This window comes from Phyllosticta capitalensis (assembly GCF_038381095.1).
Source record: "Phyllosticta capitalensis strain CBS 128856 chromosome Unknown BKA78scaffold_8, whole genome shotgun sequence".
NCBI classification, from domain to species: Eukaryota; Fungi; Ascomycota; class Dothideomycetes; order Botryosphaeriales; family Phyllostictaceae; genus Phyllosticta; species Phyllosticta capitalensis.
The window spans coordinates 1,067,378-1,083,686 of record NW_027117446.1 but is presented as its reverse complement, the minus strand read 5'-3'; the positions used below and the strand labels follow the sequence as shown (position 1 = coordinate 1,083,686).

Sequence of the window (16,309 nt, the reverse complement as noted above, 5' to 3'; positions counted from 1 at the left end):
ACGCGAGCCACTGGCTGTTCACCTCCGGCTTGGGGACAGCTTGCGGTGCCAGAATCACCAACCCCTACCTCTACATCAACACCGTCCTACGATGCTCCTCCGCTAGACATCGCCCAGCGCCCGCTCCGACCAACATGTTGCGCGCGCTCGAGGCGCAGGCGCCGCCAAAGCAAACCGCCACTGCTACCATCGACACGCTATGCAGCCGCCTCGCAAGCGCTACACTTCTCGAGGACCGCCGCGCTGCGGTACTGGGGCTGCGGAGCTTCGCCAAACAGTTCCCAGCCTCTGTGGCATCCGGCTCTCTTCGCAATCTCATAAGTGCCCTGACAAAGGATGCGGAGGATCTGGACACAATAAAGGTGTTGCTGGAAACGCTGTTGATGCTGTTCAACCCGGATGACAATAGTGTATGTAGCAGCAATCAATCGCACCAGTATAGCCAATGGATGACTGAATGACCCTGTGTGCTACAGCCTGAAGCTTCTGAAGACATTTCCCTCTGGCTGGCCGACGAATTCACTCAAGTAAGCTTGGTGCTCCCCTTGGTTCAGCTTGTACTGAGCTCATGGTAGCGGCAAGACAACATCGCAATACTCCTCGACCTCCTCGAAAATCACGACTTCTACTCCCGCCGCTATGCCCTCAAGCTTCTCAAAGATATTTCCAGGTTGAGACCAGAGAGGACTCAGGAATGTATCCTCTCAGCGCCGCTCGGAATTCCCAGACTCGTAGCGACATTGGACGATCCCAGGGAGCCTGTCAGAGAGGGTGAGAGGGATAGTCATGATGGGTGGAAAATCGCTGACACCTGGCGCAGTTGCCATCGACCTCCTGATAGACTTGACGCAGTCCTCCCCGGAGCTCCAAAAAATCGTAGCATTCCAAAATGCATTCGAGAAGATATTCAACTTGGTGGAAGCAGATGGCTCGATCAGGCAAGGCGAAATCGTCGTTCAGGATTGCTTGACCCTGATGGCAAACCTGATCCAATACAATGCTTCAAACCAGTTGGCCTTCAGAGAATCTGGCTGTATGCCGAAGCTCGCGCAACTAGTAGACAACGGAATGCACACACCGAAGCCGAAAGGTCCAGGCCCAGATGATGACTCGTGGGAAAGTCCGTCAAAAGAAAAGAATCTCTACGGCTTGCTCGTGGTTCTCCGAATGTTCGTCGTCAAGGGAAGCATAGGGACGCCGGCAAACCAAGATGCGTTCTACAAACACGGCATTCTCCAGCAATGTCTTGACCTTGCCTTTGACGAGTCTGCGTCAGTACCCATCAGGTCGCAAGTGAGTACTACGTGACAACTGCTAGATGAGTAGCTAATACCATCAGGCTTTGTACGAGTGTGGGGACGTGATAAGGGGCAATGCTAGGCTTCAAGAGATATTTGCACAGACACAAGTGACCATCTCAGCAAGTCCGCCGGAGCAAGTCAATGGCGAAAAGCTGCAGAATGGGGTCACCCACGTCCATGTCATCGAGGCGCTCCTCCATCTCATCCTGGGTGTCGCATCTGTTCAGATTTTCGACGCACGTTTCGCCGCCTGCGAATGTCTAAAGGCCTATTTCCACAACCACGACCAGACCGGACGACACTTTTTAAACCACGCAATCAACGTCCATCTCGCCGGCCAGGATGACTCCGCCAACGTAGTAACGACTCTCATACGGGGCCCGCATAGCTTCCAAACCGTGGACTCATACCGTCTCTGGTTTGCCTCTGTCATTGCCTTCCATCTGATATTCGAAAATCCAGATGCCAAGAGTTTGCTCATGGGTGTTGTTGAAGGCGACGCAGAGAACGGAGAAGAGGTGGTGACTTGCATCCAGGCCATGAGCAGCAACCTGATTGCGGGACTCGCCAGTGGCGAGGATGAAAGAATTACAATTGGCTACCTCCAGCTCCTGTGTGGCTGGCTATTCGAAGACCCGGATGCCGTCAACGACTTCTTGGGCGAAGGCAGCAGTATCCAATCTCTGGTAACCACGGCTGCTCGCACGAATACCGACAAGCCAGTAGTTCGCGGTCTCTGTGCTGTGTTGCTCGGAATCATCTACGAATTCTCGACCAAGGACTCCCCAATCCCGAGACGCGACCTGCAGCCTGTGCTTTTGAATCGATTGGGAAGGGAGAAGTACCTTGATGCCATTACACAACTCCGGACTCACCCACTCGTCCGCGAATTCGAAGTATTGCCACAAGGCGGTACCTCACAATACGGCGGGACACTCCCGGACGTGTACTTCGATGCTACATTTGTAGATTTCCTCAAAGACAACTTCAGTCGAATGTCGCGTGCCATTGACAGAGACCCAGGCATTGAGATCCAACAGAACCCGGAAGGTGTGGATCGCGATCTGGTGGACTCTTTGCGAGGGCAACTCGAAGAAAAGACTAAAGCCCTGCAAAATGCCGAATCGCGAATGTTGGCTCTCGAGCGACAACTGAGCGAAGAGCAATCTGTCCACCGCAAAGACGAGGAGACCTCCTCTGCCGAGTTGAATAGAGTCAAGCAAGCCCACGAGACCCTTCAGAAGAACCACGAGCAGGCAATCGCAAAATTGGACGCGGAATGGAAAGAGCGACTGGCCAATTTGGAGGAGCAGCAAAAACGAGATACGGCCAGCCTGAACGTGCAGCTCCAACAACGGCAAAGGGATGCACAAGCTCAAGTCGCAAGAGCAAAGGAACAGCACGAACAAGAGCTTGCGCAATTGAAAAGGGAGAGACAGGCACTCGATGAGCGCAGTAGGTACGCTGAGAGAGACCTTGATACGTCGAAAAAGCTGGTTGCGGAGCTTCGGCAGAAGAATGAGCAGTCTGAAAAGGAGATCAAGGACGCCAAGACAACGATCACTGGCCTCGAGGCAAGAGCCAAGAAGGCCGAAGAGAGTCTTGAAAAGACGACCAAGCAGCTGAAGGAAGTCGAGCTCAACTTTAGCCAAACGCGTGCCGATCTATCCACGACCCAAGGAACCTTGACCAGCTTGGAAGAGACTCTTCGACGTAAGACGGCTCAGGCCGAGGAGCTCTCAAAGAAGATCGAACAGGCGGAGAAGGAGGCTGCGGCAGCGAAAAAGGACTCTGAGAAGGTAAAGGGTGAGATCAAAGACCTCAAGAACCAGCTTCAGAAGCAAGAGGCTTTGATCAAGGAGAAGGTAGACGCTCTCATCAGGGCGGAGGCTGAAGCAAAGGAGAAGGAGGAGGCTAGGGCCAGTGCACAGGGCGAGTTGGATGACATGCTCATGGTTCTTTCTGATTTGGAGGAGAAGAGATCAAAAGACAAGGTTGGTTCCATTCTGTCCTGACTAAGCGGAGCAATCGCTAACAACTGCACTAGAAACGCCTCAAGGAACTCGGAGAGGAGGTATCTGATGGGGAGGACGATGATGATGATGAGCATGACGAGGACGAAGAAGAAGCAGACAGCGGGGTCGAGTAGTTGGTCAAAAATAGATTTGTACAATTCCACGAATCAATCATGTTCCCACTGCATAGGGCGATGCGATTTGGACCTTTGGAAAATGTGGCTACCGTCTGACGTAATCCTGCAACAGTCTGACTCACTGCTTGCTATAATGAGAGGATTTTGTCTGCTCTACCTAGCTTTGACTTGATTTTGTATTGAGGCCCGTTGTGCCAAGAGCGATTCTTGTCTTGCTCTTTTGACAGTTTTTGCCTTGCAGCCTGAGATCCTCCGCGGGCGTCTGACTCACCGCCCAAGCACCTCCGAAATTTGGAGCTTGCATCCCACCCGCATCACCACTCAACGCACATACCCTACCCCGCTCCATACGCTCAATTCTTTCTAATTCTACGGCGAGCAGAGGACCCGGGTCTGCCTCGACACCGCGACCATGTCCGTCTCCTTTCCCAAGGAAGAGGAGCGCATCCTCGCGTTATGGAAAGAAATCGATGCATTTCAGCGCCAAGTTGAGCTCTCTGAGGGCAAGCCGCCTTACACCTTTTACGATGGCCCACCATTCGCGACCGGCCTGCCGCACTACGGCCATCTGCTCGCCTCGACCATCAAGGACATTATCCCCCGGTACTGGTCTATGAAGGGAAGATATGTCGAGAGGCGGTTTGGCTGGGACACGCACGGCGTGCCGATTGAGCACGAGATTGACAAGAAGCTGGGAATGAGTGGTCGCGATGCTGTTGCGCAGATTGGTCTTGAGAAGTACAATGAGGAGTGCAGGTCCATTGTCATGAGATTTGCGGCAGAATGGAGACAGACCATCGACAGGCTGGGCCGCTGGATCGATTTTGACAATGACTACAAGGTTTGTTTATTTTGGCGCATTGCGCAGGCGAAGGTGACTATGGCTGACGCATACTGTGTAGACCATGAACCCTCAATTCATGGAGTCGGAGTGGTGGGTCTTCAAGCAACTCTTCCAGAAAGATGCGGTATACCGCGGCTTCAAGGTCATGCCTTACTCTACAGCCCTCAACACGCCTCTGAGCAACTTCGAGGCGCAACAAAACTACAAGGACGTGCAGGACCCGGCCATTGTCATTTACTTCCCACTCGTCGAAGACCCCAACACTGGATTCTTGGCCTGGACGACCACGCCGTGGACACTTCCCTCTCACATGGCCCTGTCCGCCAACCCCAACTTCGAGTACGTCAAGATCCACGACGAGGCTTCGGGCCGCAACTACATTCTGCTCGAGAATCTCTTGCGCACGCTTTACAAAGACCCCAAGAAGGCCAAGTACAAGGTTGTAGAGAAGCTCAAGGGTACAGACATGCTCGGCTGGAAGTACGAGCCTCCCTTCGACTACTTCAAGGAGGAATTCAAGGACACTGCTTTCAAGCTGTTGAATGCAGACTACGTCACGGCTGACAGCGGTACCGGTATCGTCCACAACGCTCCCTCGTTCGGTGAGGACGATTACAGCGTGTGTCTCGCAGCCGGCGTCTTTAGCGAAACGAAGCCTGCGCCGAACCCAGTTGATGAATCTGGCAACTTCCTGCCTGAAGTCCGCGACTTTGCTGGCATGCACGTCAAGGCCGCCGACAAGGCCATCATCAAGCTTCTCAAGGCCAGTGGTCGTGTGGTTGTGGACAGCCAGATCACTCACAGCTATCCCTTCTGCTGGAGATCCGATACCCCTCTCATCTACCGCGCCGTGCCTTCTTGGTTCGTCCGCATCCCCGAGATTATTCCTCAGATGCTCGATGGTATTGAAAAATCTCACTGGGTCCCTTCTTTTGTCAAGGAGAAGCGCTTTGCGAGCTGGATCTCCAACGCGCGTGACTGGGCCGTTTCCAGGAACCGCTACTGGGGAACCCCCATTCCTCTGTGGGTTAGCGAAGACTTCAAGGAAGTCGTCTGTGTTGGCAGTGTCGAGGAGCTGAAGGAATTGAGTGGCTACGAGGGTGAATTGACTGACTTGCACCGCCACAAGATTGATCACATCACAATTCCGAGCAAGCAAGGCAAGGGCCAACTGAGGAGAGTCGAAGAGGTCTTTGACTGCTGGTTCGAGTCTGGAAGCATGCCCTATTCTTCTCAGCACTACCCCTTCGAGAACAGGGACAAGTTTGAGGCTTCCTTCCCTGGTGACTTCATTGCTGAAGGACTTGACCAAACCAGAGGATGGTTTTACACCATGACTGTTCTCGGTGTCCACTTGTTTGGTAAACTGCCTTTCAAGAACTGTGTCGTCAACGGTATTGTTCTGGCCGAGGATGGCAAAAAGATGTCCAAGCGTTTGAAGAACTACCCCGATCCCTCCAAGGTCATGGACGAGTACGGTTCCGATGCCCTCCGTCTGTACCTCATCAACTCGCCGGTCGTCCGCGCTGAGCCTCTGAGATTCAAGGAGTCTGGTGTCAGGGAGATTGTCTCCAAGGTCATTCTGCCTCTCTGGAACAGCTACAACTTCTTCGAGCAGCAAGTCGCGCTTCTCAAGAAGGTTGCGGACGTCGACTTCAAGTTTGACCCCTCCATCCAACAAGCAAACACCAACGTCATGGACCGCTGGATCATGGCCAGTTGCCAGAGTCTGCTCAAGTTTGTCAACCAGGAGATGGCTGGCTACAGGCTGTACACTGTCGTGCCAAGATTACTTGGTCTCATCGAAAACACGACCAACTGGTACATCAAGCTCAACCGCCGCCGCCTCAAGGGCGAGTCCGGCATCGAGGACACCAAGCACGCCCTCAACACTCTGTTTGATGTCATTTTCACCCTCATCCGTGGCCTCGCTCCCTTTACTCCTTTTATTACCGACAACATCTACCAGCGTCTCCTCCCTCTCATTCCTGAGAACCTCCGTGCCAAGGACTCTCGCTCGATCCACTTCCTCGATTTCCCTGAGGTCCGTGAAGAGCTTTTTGACGAAGTTGTTGAGCGCCGAGTCGCCCGCATGCAGGCCGTTATTGACTTGGGCCGTGTGTCGCGCGAGCGCAAGAACATTGGTCTGAAGACTCCCCTCAAGACTTTGGTCATCATCCACCCCGACCAACAATACCTCGACGACGTCAAGTCGCTTGAGAGCTACATCTGCGAGGAGATGAATGTGCGTGACCTTATCCTCTCTGCTGATGAGGACAAGTACAACGTCCAGTACAGCGTCTCTGCTGATTGGGCCGTCTTGGGCAAGAAGCTCAAGAAGGACGCGGTCAAGGTGAAGAAGGCTCTCCCTAGCCTTTCCACCGAGGACGTCAAGGGCTACCTCAGCAAAGGCACCATCACCGTTGACGGTATCCAACTCACCGCTGGCGACCTCCTCGTCAAGCGTGGTCTCAAGGAGAGCGCAGACAACAAGACCCAAGAAGTCAACACCGACAACGATGTTCTCATCATCCTCGACTGCGAGTCATACCCCGAGCTTGCTCAAGAGGGTCTTGCCCGCGAAATCATCAACCGCGTCCAACGCCTGCGCAAGAAGGCTGGCCTTGTGCCGACCGATGATGTCGGCATGCAGTACCGCGTGCTGAGCGACCCGGAGAACACGGGCATTGAAAAGGTTTTCGAGAGCCATACCAGTATGATGGTCAAGGCACTCCGCAGGCCACTGGATAAGCACGAGGTCACCGAGGTGGAGGGTAAGGTGTCGGAGAACTCGAACAACGCGGTCATCACAGAGGAGGAGCAAGAAGTCCAGAAGGCGACGTTCATGCTGAGACTTGTCAAGTTGTAGAGATTTCGAGAAGAAGAAAAAGAAAGGAAAGAGAGAGAGCATCGTGCGATCTATATACGCTGAAATGAAACACCTTATGGCATGAGACAAAATAATTGCTTGCGGCACCAGTCATCCTGAACGTGATTGTCATTGATCATCTATTTCTTTTTGGCCGCAACCTGAGGAGTGTGAGCATTTCCGACCTGCATTCCTGAATATCGAACTCACCAGGTAGCAATCCTTCAGTCTCAAGAACTCTTTCAGGCACATGTCTTTATGGACATTCTTGTAGTCGGCGAAGATGCATCTGCCGTAAGCAGCGCTCTGTTCGAGTTACTTAGACCCGAGCCGATGATGACACAGACAAAGAACTCACCTCTGTTGAACACTGCGCTGCAGCTGCTGCAAATTTCTCGATGGGTCGTAATCTCCCAGGCATGGTTTTGATGATTGATATTTGAGGACAGTCGTTGGCAAATGTCGTTACGGGAAGAGGGAAGGTTGGCCGCGGCCAAACGCTGCAAACATGCCAAGGCACTAGCGACCCCAGCCATTCCTTGACTCCCGCTCCGCTGCCGAGTCGCGTCTCCCGACAGCCGCTCTCCAGCTCTTTGTTGATGTGCCCATCGTCGACCCCTCGCTACCCTCGAACAACGCCTTGATGAATTCTTCCTTTTTGATTTTTTAGGCCCGAGTTTTTGCTACCCTGGAGCAGGCGCATTGGAGTGATGACTTTTATTTCATGAGCAACAACCTTGGCGCATAGGAACAAACCCACGCGCGCCCGAATGCTGCTGCCGAAGAGCGCGTCGAAATCACACATACCACTTGCGCAAAACCGACAACCCTTTTCGAATGCCAGGCTCGATTGCAGAAGAGCTACCTCACCTCTCCAACCAGGGTATGCGCGCCTCTCTTTCGCAGATGCTGCAATCCGCGCCGACTCCGAATATTCTAACCGCGCTCCGTCGCAGATGTCGAGATCCTCTACACCATCGTCACGACCGCCGAGAAACTACCTGGTCCCCCATACCGGGCTCTCTTCACCGCATACGACAAGGTCCTTGCCGAGCGCGGCATCAACCCCAATCATGACCGCGTCTACTTCCGCTTCTTGCTGCGCATGCGCGCTGCGAGTCCACAGAAGCAACCCCAGCTCCCGACGCGGCCGCACAACGACAATCCAAATGGAAGTGCGCTTAGCCATGAAGACCCGACAAGCACGGAGACGCTGTATGGACGCTTCACATCACTGCTTGGGGACATGGGAATACAGCTCGAGGTCGACGAGCAAGGCGAGGGCGTTGAAGAGGTTACCAGACGGCTCGATGAGTACGATCTCGGAGAATTGGGAGGAGAGGTGGAGGAGGAAGACGCAGCCGTTGCGCCGCACAACCAGCCTTTGCCAACACCAAGGTCGCGGCGTGCGAGTTTCAACGATTCCAACTATGACAGGACGAGGGATTTGGGGCCATGGGAGGAAGAAGACGGAGATGATCTCATGCCCAGTGGATACCAGGGAATCAGCGCACCGCCCAGGCGGCCCAGATCGTCAAGTCAGATGTCGAATCCCGGCACATGGCGCGAGAGAGTGAGGTCGAGTTCAAGGAATCCAAGACGATCAATGCACTCAGCACTGCCTTATCGAGGACGACTTAGCTCGCGAGACCCGTCGGAAGTACGCCAGAGAACAAGAAGAAGACCTAGGTCTGTGTCCAGCCAGGGCAGCATCAGGATCACCAGGACCGAGGAGATTCAGAGACAACAGCCCCACAGCTCATCTTTTGAGGACCTGGATGATTTTGACAGCCCAAGAACCCGGAGGTCTTCCATTGGTGGCCCGAGACCGGATTCACCGCACTACGTACCGCCGGAGATGCTGTACAGGCCCTCGCCAGCGCAGATGAATGCAGACGCCGATACTTTCCAGTACGCAAGATTGCTCTTCTTGACCCGAAGAGCATTGCAAACGTGGAGAGATAAAGCTATGGAACAGCATGACCTTCACGTGCAAATGGACGAAGCCGCAGACCGCTTCAACAAGCGCAAGCTCATGGAGGCGGCGCTCGAAATGTTCAAACTGCAGCACAGCGCAAAACAACAGCAAGAAGAGACCGAGCGATTCTTTGAACATCTCGAACGCCGCGCTGAGAAGGCTCGAAATCTTTTCGTCTTGACTAAAGCTTTTACGCATTGGGCCAACTCTGCCGCAGATGAGGTGATGCGCACACAAGTTGCACGCCGACACATTTTGCGATTCAAGTATTTCAACGCTTGGCACGAGATTACAGCCGTCGAAGAGCTGAAGGTGCGAAGACACACCCTGGCAAAGTTCTTTGCGATTTGGCGTCGGAGGTACGTGGCTTTGCAAGAAGAGCACGATGTGGCTCTGGCCTTCCGATCCGAGAATGTGATTCAGCAAGCCTACAGTGCCTGTTTCTGGGAGTTCTCCAATCGCAGGGCAGCAAAGCGGTACGACATGACTTTGAAAAGAAAGGCTTTTGCCACTCTTATCGACCGTTTGTTGCAGTTCAAGGAGAAGGAGGCCGAGATTCAGGCGAAGAGGGAGGCGCACTTGAAGAAGAGGAGTTTGCAGCTCCTTTCCAACAAGGTCATGTCTGTTCAGTCTCTCGGACCGTCGGCAGAGACCTTGCGCCACAGGAGGCTTTTGTTGCTTGGTCTCAACAGCATCAGAGTGCAAGCAAGGCTGAATCCTGTCGAAAGAGAAGTCTCCCAGCGGATGGATGTTGGCCTTGCCCGGAGAGCTCTTTCTACCTTGCTCGTCCGGACAGATCAGTCTCGCAGAGCTGCGCAGGTGGACCGGCTTCGAGTCTTGCGCAATGCCTTCACTGCTTGGAATGACCAACTCCGTTGCAAAGCCTTGGGTCAACGTATCGACGATCGCGTCATCATTCAAGCACTTTACAGGTGGTCTCTCGCTTCACGCGGGTCCATCCTCTCCCGTCTCCAGGATACCAAGCTGAAAAGGAGAACATTTCGCAGTTGGTCAAACAAGGTCAGCGATAAGTCGACCCGCCTTGACGCCTCGGAGCGAATCTTGAAGGAATCGGAAGACATGCGTTTGAAGCGCAAAGCGTTTCGGATCCTCCGCGTGAAGCTTCAAGAGCAGCGCCAACGCGAGACACAAGCCCTTGCTATGTACGAACCGCGTGTTGCGTCTCGATGCTGGGCTGCGCTGCAGACCAAGCATCAGAGCATCCAGGAAATTGAGGGTTGGGGAGCTGATGCTCAATTCTACACTCTTACGACGCACGCACTGAAAAAGTGGCGGGAGAGCACTCATCAATCGCAACGCATGCGCAAGAGGGAGGCCTACGCGACCGTCCGGCGGCGAACGAAGCTTGGTATCGCCAGAAGATCGTTCGAGACATGGAGGGCCAAAGCGGCGCACGTCGAGATGGCCCAAAGACAAGCACACGAGATGCGCGAGAATGCGGTTCTGAGGCTGGCTACGCACTGCCTCGAGTTTTGGCGTGAAAAAGCCGTTGTGTCCAGGCAGCAGGAAGAGGAAGCAGAACGAACCAGGCGCACGAAGCTGCTGTCTAGTGCCTATGGTGCTCTCGTCGTCAACTTGCAGAAGGTGGGCAACGATCGAGAAAGGGCTGTAGCCTTCTTGGATGCCCATGTTGCGGCAGAGGCGATTGAATGCTTGAAGAAGCTGAACTGGCGCCTGTTCCAGATAAGAACGCAACAAAGGTCAGGTCAAGCGTTGGCGGAGAGAAATTTCGAGAGGCACATCAAGAGCATGATCAGGCACTGGGCAGAGCGGGCTAGACAGTCCCGAGAAGCTCGAGGGCTGCCATTGGTAGAGTCGGTCGCCGATGAGAGAGAAGTCTTGCACCGCCGCACAACGGACGAGTCAACAGCACCAGACGACGAGTACAACAACAATGACGGTCGCAACGACGACTGGACCGCCTTTGACCCTTCGGCCCTGGACCTTGGCGATGTCAAACTCAATCTCAACTTCAACGCGGCACCTACGCTCGCCGCCTCTCAACAAGTCTTCTCGCGAACTTCATCCCCAACTAGAACTGTCGCCCGACAACCCCCTGCCGACCGCGAACCCGAACCGCCAAACCCCTTTGCCCTGACGATGAATCCCGGCGGCGCTCCAGATGCTGGTATCCTTACGTCGACCCCAGCACCCCTTCCAGGCTACCTCCGTACGCCCTCCAAGCGCAGCACCATCCGCGCTCGCCGCATGGTGGCCCTCTCGTCGACCGTCCCGACAAACACAAATACGAACACAAACACAGCTAGCAACAACACGGCCGCGAACACAGCGACCATTACTGCCCCCACCGCCTTCTCCTCCTCATCGCGCACGTTTGTTCTGCCAGGCGTCGGGCCGGCGCAATCACACACCGGCTCCACGACCCCTGCCGCCGCGCCCCCGCTCATGCATCCGTTTGCGCGCTCGACGACTCTGTTTCCCACCCACGCCAGCGCCGGTACCGGACCTCCACCTGTGGCGCCAGGCACCGCGCCGCAGCCTGGACGACCAGCCTTTGGCGCGACGCCGGCAGGTGGGCTTCCACCCTCAGCTTCGGTCTCAGGCGCGCGGCTCAAGACGGCAATCACGCCGTTTGCGCGCAAGCTGACTCAAGGCGGGTATCCTGCTGCTGGTGGACCGGGTCGCGGTGTCGTCGGCAGGAGAAGGTTTGGCGGTGGTGCTGCGGGTGGGAATGGTGGCGGGATGAGCGGGTGGGGTTTCGAGGATATTGCGGAGGATGAGAATGCTTCTCCTGCTGCTGCTGGTGATGGGTAATGGGGGAGTGACAGGGCGGGGAGAAGAGGCATTTAGGGATGTTTGATTGACTTTCCGTCTTGACGGTCGAGAAAGGGGGATTGGGTCGGACGCATTTTGGGTACGGGGCTTTTGTCGCTTTTGGGTGTGCGGTCATGTGGTGGCTTCTTCGTGTTTGGACTTTGTCTTTTCGAGATACCCGGTCGTTGTGTCGTTCTTTGCCTTTTATGTAGGAAGGAGGAAAATTTAGTTCTCTCTGTGTCATGGGCATAGCAGCCCCGATGGATTGACTTTGATTTGTATCCATGTAACGGCAGAGCAGTTTAGTTGTAATCCCATGGCCCACGCAGGTACGTACGCTGTCAATGCGGAAGTGTGTACTCACTACAGAGCTTCCGCCAGGCGGAGAATTCCAGGCATCGCAAGATCCCTTTTTCTCACGGAAACTAAAGGACAACATTGAGGAGTATCTCGGGAAACACATTGACCAAACACCATTCGAACCAGACCAAGGAAAAAAAACACCAACCCAAAAAACAAACGGTTATTTACAAAATCCACCCATTTTGAGGTGCCCCATTCAAAATCCACCTATCTAAAAAAAATCCACCTATCTGTAGTATTAATCCCAATTGAGCGTATCTATGGTTTTTTTGGCTGTGATTATATAATCCTATATCTGCTCTATGTCCAAATTAGGTAATCCTATAGTGTTAAGTGAGTAATATACTATACACCTATATATTATTGCCCTAATCCTTAGTATTAAGTTTTACCTTAGATATTAGGAATTAACTAAGTACTTTACCTACCTATTTTGCTACTACTCCTACTAAAATCCTTACTTTATATAGGAATCGCTAGTAGTAATAGACCTAGTAAAATTTTAGTAGAGAATTACTAGTAGTGATACCCTCTAAAAATATATATATAGAATTACCTATAGTAATATTAATCCTATAGCTCTACCTTCTTATCCTCTAGCTCTATCTTATCCTCTAGCTCTATCTTATTCTCTAGCTCTATCTTATCCTCTAGCTCTACCTCCCTATAAATAGGCCTCTAGGTAATAAACTACTTAGGCTTAGTAAACTTATATAGGAGCATAGATTTACTAGGGGGCTAGATTAATATTACTATAAGTAGGCTAATCTATTCTCTATAATAGCCTTTACCTATTATTAATTTATAGGGGTAGCCTACTAGCTCCCTATACTATAGCTTATAGTATATTTCCTATTATTTAAAAAATATATTATTATATCTATAGCCGCAGGGGAGCCTCTTAATATCTATAAGGTTAATTTTATTAAGAGCTAGTATAGGATTATTAATAGTATAGTAGGTATAGTACTTAGGGATATATTCTTTACTATATCTCTAGAACTTTACCCTAATATTATTAGTAGTAATTAGAGAGAATAGGTATCTACTTACTAGATAAACTTGATAGAGCTAGGCTCTAGGTTCTTAGGTATAGTATTTAGCCCCTATCTTATAAAGTATTCCTAGTACTATTACTTCTAGCCTTCTAGTATCTTATTATATTATTAATAGAGTGCTATATAGATATAGTACTTAAAGACTACCTATTTACTTAGAGGAGTAGTACTAGGAGGGATCTTATTAAGTAGCCCCCTAAATTATAGGTATTTAGGTAGTAGCACCACTCTATTTTACTTCTAGTTAGGTATATTATTAGAGATAGTTAATTAAAGAGGGATCTTATTAAGTAGCCCCCTAAATTATAGGTATTTAGGTAGTAGCACCACTCTATTTTACTTCTAGTTAGGTATATTATTAGAGATAGTTAATTAAAGAGGGAGAGGGGTAAGTATATATCCTAAGATATCTTACTATAATTACTTTTACCTACTTAGGCTACAGCCTTACTACTAGTTAATATAGCTCTAGTAATAATCCTATATTAATAGTAGTTCTTTTACTAATTAGCTGCCTACTATCCTGCGCGTTTATAAGCTAGGGAAATAAAATCCACCTATTAGAATAAAATCTACCTATTAGATAGAATCTACCTATTACTCTATAGGCCCTTGAAACTACCTCTTAAATTATCTTTATATATTATAGTCTACCTAGGTATGTACTTACTTAGGCTAATAGGATACTAATAGACTTTGTTACTCTAGTTATTCTATATTACTTAGGGTAGAGGGTGTTGTAATTAATAAGAGAGAGGATATCTCTAGTAGAGGTATTACTTCTAGTAAGGAGCCTATATAGTAGCTATTTATATTATAGTTATACCTAATTCTAAACTCCTTATTAATATTAAGAAAGGTGTATAGCTTACTGCTATCGCTCTTATTACTACTATTCTTATTGCTGTTGCTCTTATTACTGTTGCTCTTATTACTATTACTCTTATTACTACTATTCTTATTGCTGCTATTCTTATTACTACTCCTAGTATTAAGTAGTATAGTACTATTATTCTATTATAAAGAGCTTTAGGTTACCTAATAAGTTGTGCTAGTCTAGCTATATATTATATAGTAAGGTGTGATGTGCTTATTACTAGTACTCTAGTAAGATAAGCTAGAGTTGCTACTTATACTTTAGTAATTAGATACTCTAGGCTTGTTACTAGCCCTCTAGTAAGGTTATTAGTATAGTGCCCTGGGTTTATTACTAGCCCTCTAGTAAGGTTACTAGTATAGTAGTAGTTAAGGTGTTTCGCGCTTGCTACTTATACTTAGTAGGTAAAGAGGTACCTAGTAATATATACCTAATCTACTACCTTTACTACTACTATTACTCTAATCCTCTCTATCTAAGAAGCTATTAAATATGCTATTTTCTAAAAGCTACTCCTACTTATCCTCTTTAGGTATATCCTCTTTAGGCTACTTATATTTAAGCTTATCCTATTATTATTCCTCTTCCTCTATAAATAGAGTAGTATTGCTTTCTCTTTATATAAATAGTATTAGTAGCCTCCTATAGTAGTTTCTCTTATACCCTAGCTACCTATAATTACTATAATAGTACTAATACTTAGGTAGATACTACTTCTACTCTTTTCTCTTCTTCTTTAGTTATCCTAGCTTTACTCTTAAGATTAGGGGGAGTAATAGGAGATCTCTAAGGTTCTTAATCTAAATTAGAGTAAGCTACTTAATATTATAGCCCTAGTAGTAGATTAGTAGGTAGTAAAGGTCTCCTAGTTCTAGCTTATATACCCTATCTATAGCTTTATAGAGGGTGTATACATGCTTATATAGAAACTTATAATCTTTCTACTATTTATAAGAGTAGTCTCCTAAGCTATTATTATAGACCTTAATAATAAAGACCTTATGCATATTAGGGTAGCAAATAGTACTAGTATAGGTTCTATCTTTATTTATTCTACTTAGATAAATAATCTACTTAATACTTAACCTATATATAAGGTCCTTATACTACTTATCTATAAATTTTATTATTTCCTATAAGCTATCTTATACCTCTAGGTGTTTAGAAATACTATGCTTATAGACCTTAGTCTAGATATAGTAGTAGATATTAACTAGGTATTAGAATAGGAGATTATCTTGCGCATTCTAGAGCCTAGAGTTAACTACTTTAATAAAGTTATTAATTATTTAGCTGTGCCGCATGTATCCCTTAGGCTAGTAACTAAAAGCCTATTATTAAGGATTAATTACAAGGAGATATCTAGCATATATAGGCTTAATATATTAAATCTCTCTAAGGATATACTTAAAGTTTAACTACTTTTTAGCATATATAGCGCGCTAGGTAAGCTTGTTATATTTAGAACTATACTTCTTATAGATATTCTCTACTAGGTGGTTGATACAGTAGAAGTGGAAGATAAAGAGGTAGTTATCTAGTATAATAAACTTCTTAATACCCTTAAGGAGCCCTAAGTTATAATTACTAACTACTATAAGCTTTAGAGGCTAGCCTAATACCTAATTAAGAAGATACCCTTTAGACTAATTACTTAGCTACATAGCTAAACAAAGCTTATAGTAGAAATAATACTAGGATATATTATCCTCTATAGGGTAGACCCTATGTAAGAGGTAGTATCTTATTATTATAGTTCTTAGTTATAATAATAAAGAGACACATCCTATACTAAGCAGTTAAAAAGGTAGAGTTAAAGAGAAGGATTAGTATATAGGTTAAAGCTAAAATTATACATGCTATAGGTATAATAAAATAGTATCTACTATTTATTAGTAGTAGACTAAAGAGAGGAGGTTGAAGAATATACTTAAATTAATACCTAACCTTATCTATACTAGTCTTAAACAATATAATTACATTAGGAAAGTCTATAGTAGTATAGTTTATAGGCTTTTTAATTTCCTTAAAAAGATAGCTAAGCTTAGAAAAGTTACTATTATCCCTACCT

General features: G+C 48.6%; 4 protein-coding genes across 4 annotated transcripts; 3 read left to right on the top strand and 1 right to left on the bottom strand.

Annotated features, from left to right (window-relative positions):
- Positions 1-32: 32 nt before the first annotated feature.
- On the top strand, positions 33-3,593 carry BKA78DRAFT_320392 (p115 like vesicle tethering protein). Its single transcript, XM_066888949.1, has 6 exons — positions 33-410; positions 477-527; positions 576-771; positions 821-1,293; positions 1,340-3,295; positions 3,349-3,593. Exons 1-6 carry the CDS (start codon positions 135-137, stop codon positions 3,448-3,450), a joined length of 3,054 nt encoding a protein of 1,017 aa, XP_066741938.1. The 5' UTR covers positions 33-134; the 3' UTR covers positions 3,451-3,593.
- A 59-nt stretch (positions 3,594-3,652) lies between these two features.
- BKA78DRAFT_270534 (tRNA synthetases class I-domain-containing protein) lies at positions 3,653-7,638 on the top strand. The gene is made up of 3 exons (XM_066885513.1): positions 3,653-4,294; positions 4,356-7,327; positions 7,377-7,638. Exons 1-2 carry the CDS (start codon positions 3,866-3,868, stop codon positions 7,164-7,166), a joined length of 3,240 nt encoding a protein of 1,079 aa, XP_066741937.1. The 5' UTR covers positions 3,653-3,865; the 3' UTR covers positions 7,167-7,327; positions 7,377-7,638.
- On the bottom strand, positions 7,237-7,638 carry BKA78DRAFT_175835 (uncharacterized protein). The gene is made up of 3 exons (XM_066883324.1): positions 7,525-7,638; positions 7,377-7,472; positions 7,237-7,327 (listed from the first exon to the last, which is right to left on the bottom strand). The coding sequence occupies exons 1-3, from the start codon at positions 7,585-7,587 to the stop codon at positions 7,307-7,309; spliced, it is 180 nt and encodes a 59-aa protein (XP_066741936.1). The 5' UTR covers positions 7,588-7,638; the 3' UTR covers positions 7,237-7,306.
- A 349-nt stretch (positions 7,639-7,987) lies between these two features.
- BKA78DRAFT_270532 (Sfi1 spindle body protein-domain-containing protein) lies at positions 7,988-12,433 on the top strand. Its single transcript, XM_066885512.1, has 2 exons — positions 7,988-8,049; positions 8,123-12,433. Exons 1-2 carry the CDS (start codon positions 8,004-8,006, stop codon positions 11,938-11,940), a joined length of 3,864 nt encoding a protein of 1,287 aa, XP_066741935.1. The 5' UTR covers positions 7,988-8,003; the 3' UTR covers positions 11,941-12,433.
- The last annotated feature ends 3,876 nt before the right edge of the window (positions 12,434-16,309 follow it).

Bases quoted from the DNA above. Each gene is read 5' to 3' on its own strand.
- BKA78DRAFT_320392 (XM_066888949.1), top strand. From the start codon at position 135: ATGTTGCGCGCGCTCGAGGCGCAGGCGCCGCCAAAGCAAACCGCCACT. The intron at 528-575 runs GTAAGCTTGGTG...AGCTCATGGTAG, and splicing joins TGGCCGACGAATTCACTCAA to CGGCAAGACAACATCGCAAT. The intron at 3,296-3,348 runs GTTGGTTCCATT...CAACTGCACTAG, and splicing joins AGAAGAGATCAAAAGACAAG to AAACGCCTCAAGGAACTCGG.
- BKA78DRAFT_270534 (XM_066885513.1), top strand. From the start codon at position 3,866: ATGTCCGTCTCCTTTCCCAAGGAAGAGGAGCGCATCCTCGCGTTATGG. The intron at 4,295-4,355 runs GTTTGTTTATTT...CATACTGTGTAG, and splicing joins ATTTTGACAATGACTACAAG to ACCATGAACCCTCAATTCAT.
- BKA78DRAFT_175835 (XM_066883324.1), bottom strand. From the start codon at position 7,587: ATGCCTGGGAGATTACGACCCATCGAGAAATTTGCAGCAGCTGCAGCG. The intron at 7,473-7,524 runs GTGAGTTCTTTG...TAACTCGAACAG, and splicing joins CAGCGCAGTGTTCAACAGAG to AGCGCTGCTTACGGCAGATG. The intron at 7,328-7,376 runs GTGAGTTCGATA...CACACTCCTCAG, and splicing joins GACTGAAGGATTGCTACCTG to GTTGCGGCCAAAAAGAAATA.
- BKA78DRAFT_270532 (XM_066885512.1), top strand. From the start codon at position 8,004: ATGCCAGGCTCGATTGCAGAAGAGCTACCTCACCTCTCCAACCAGG. The intron at 8,050-8,122 runs GTATGCGCGCCT...GCTCCGTCGCAG, and splicing joins ACCTCACCTCTCCAACCAGG to ATGTCGAGATCCTCTACACC.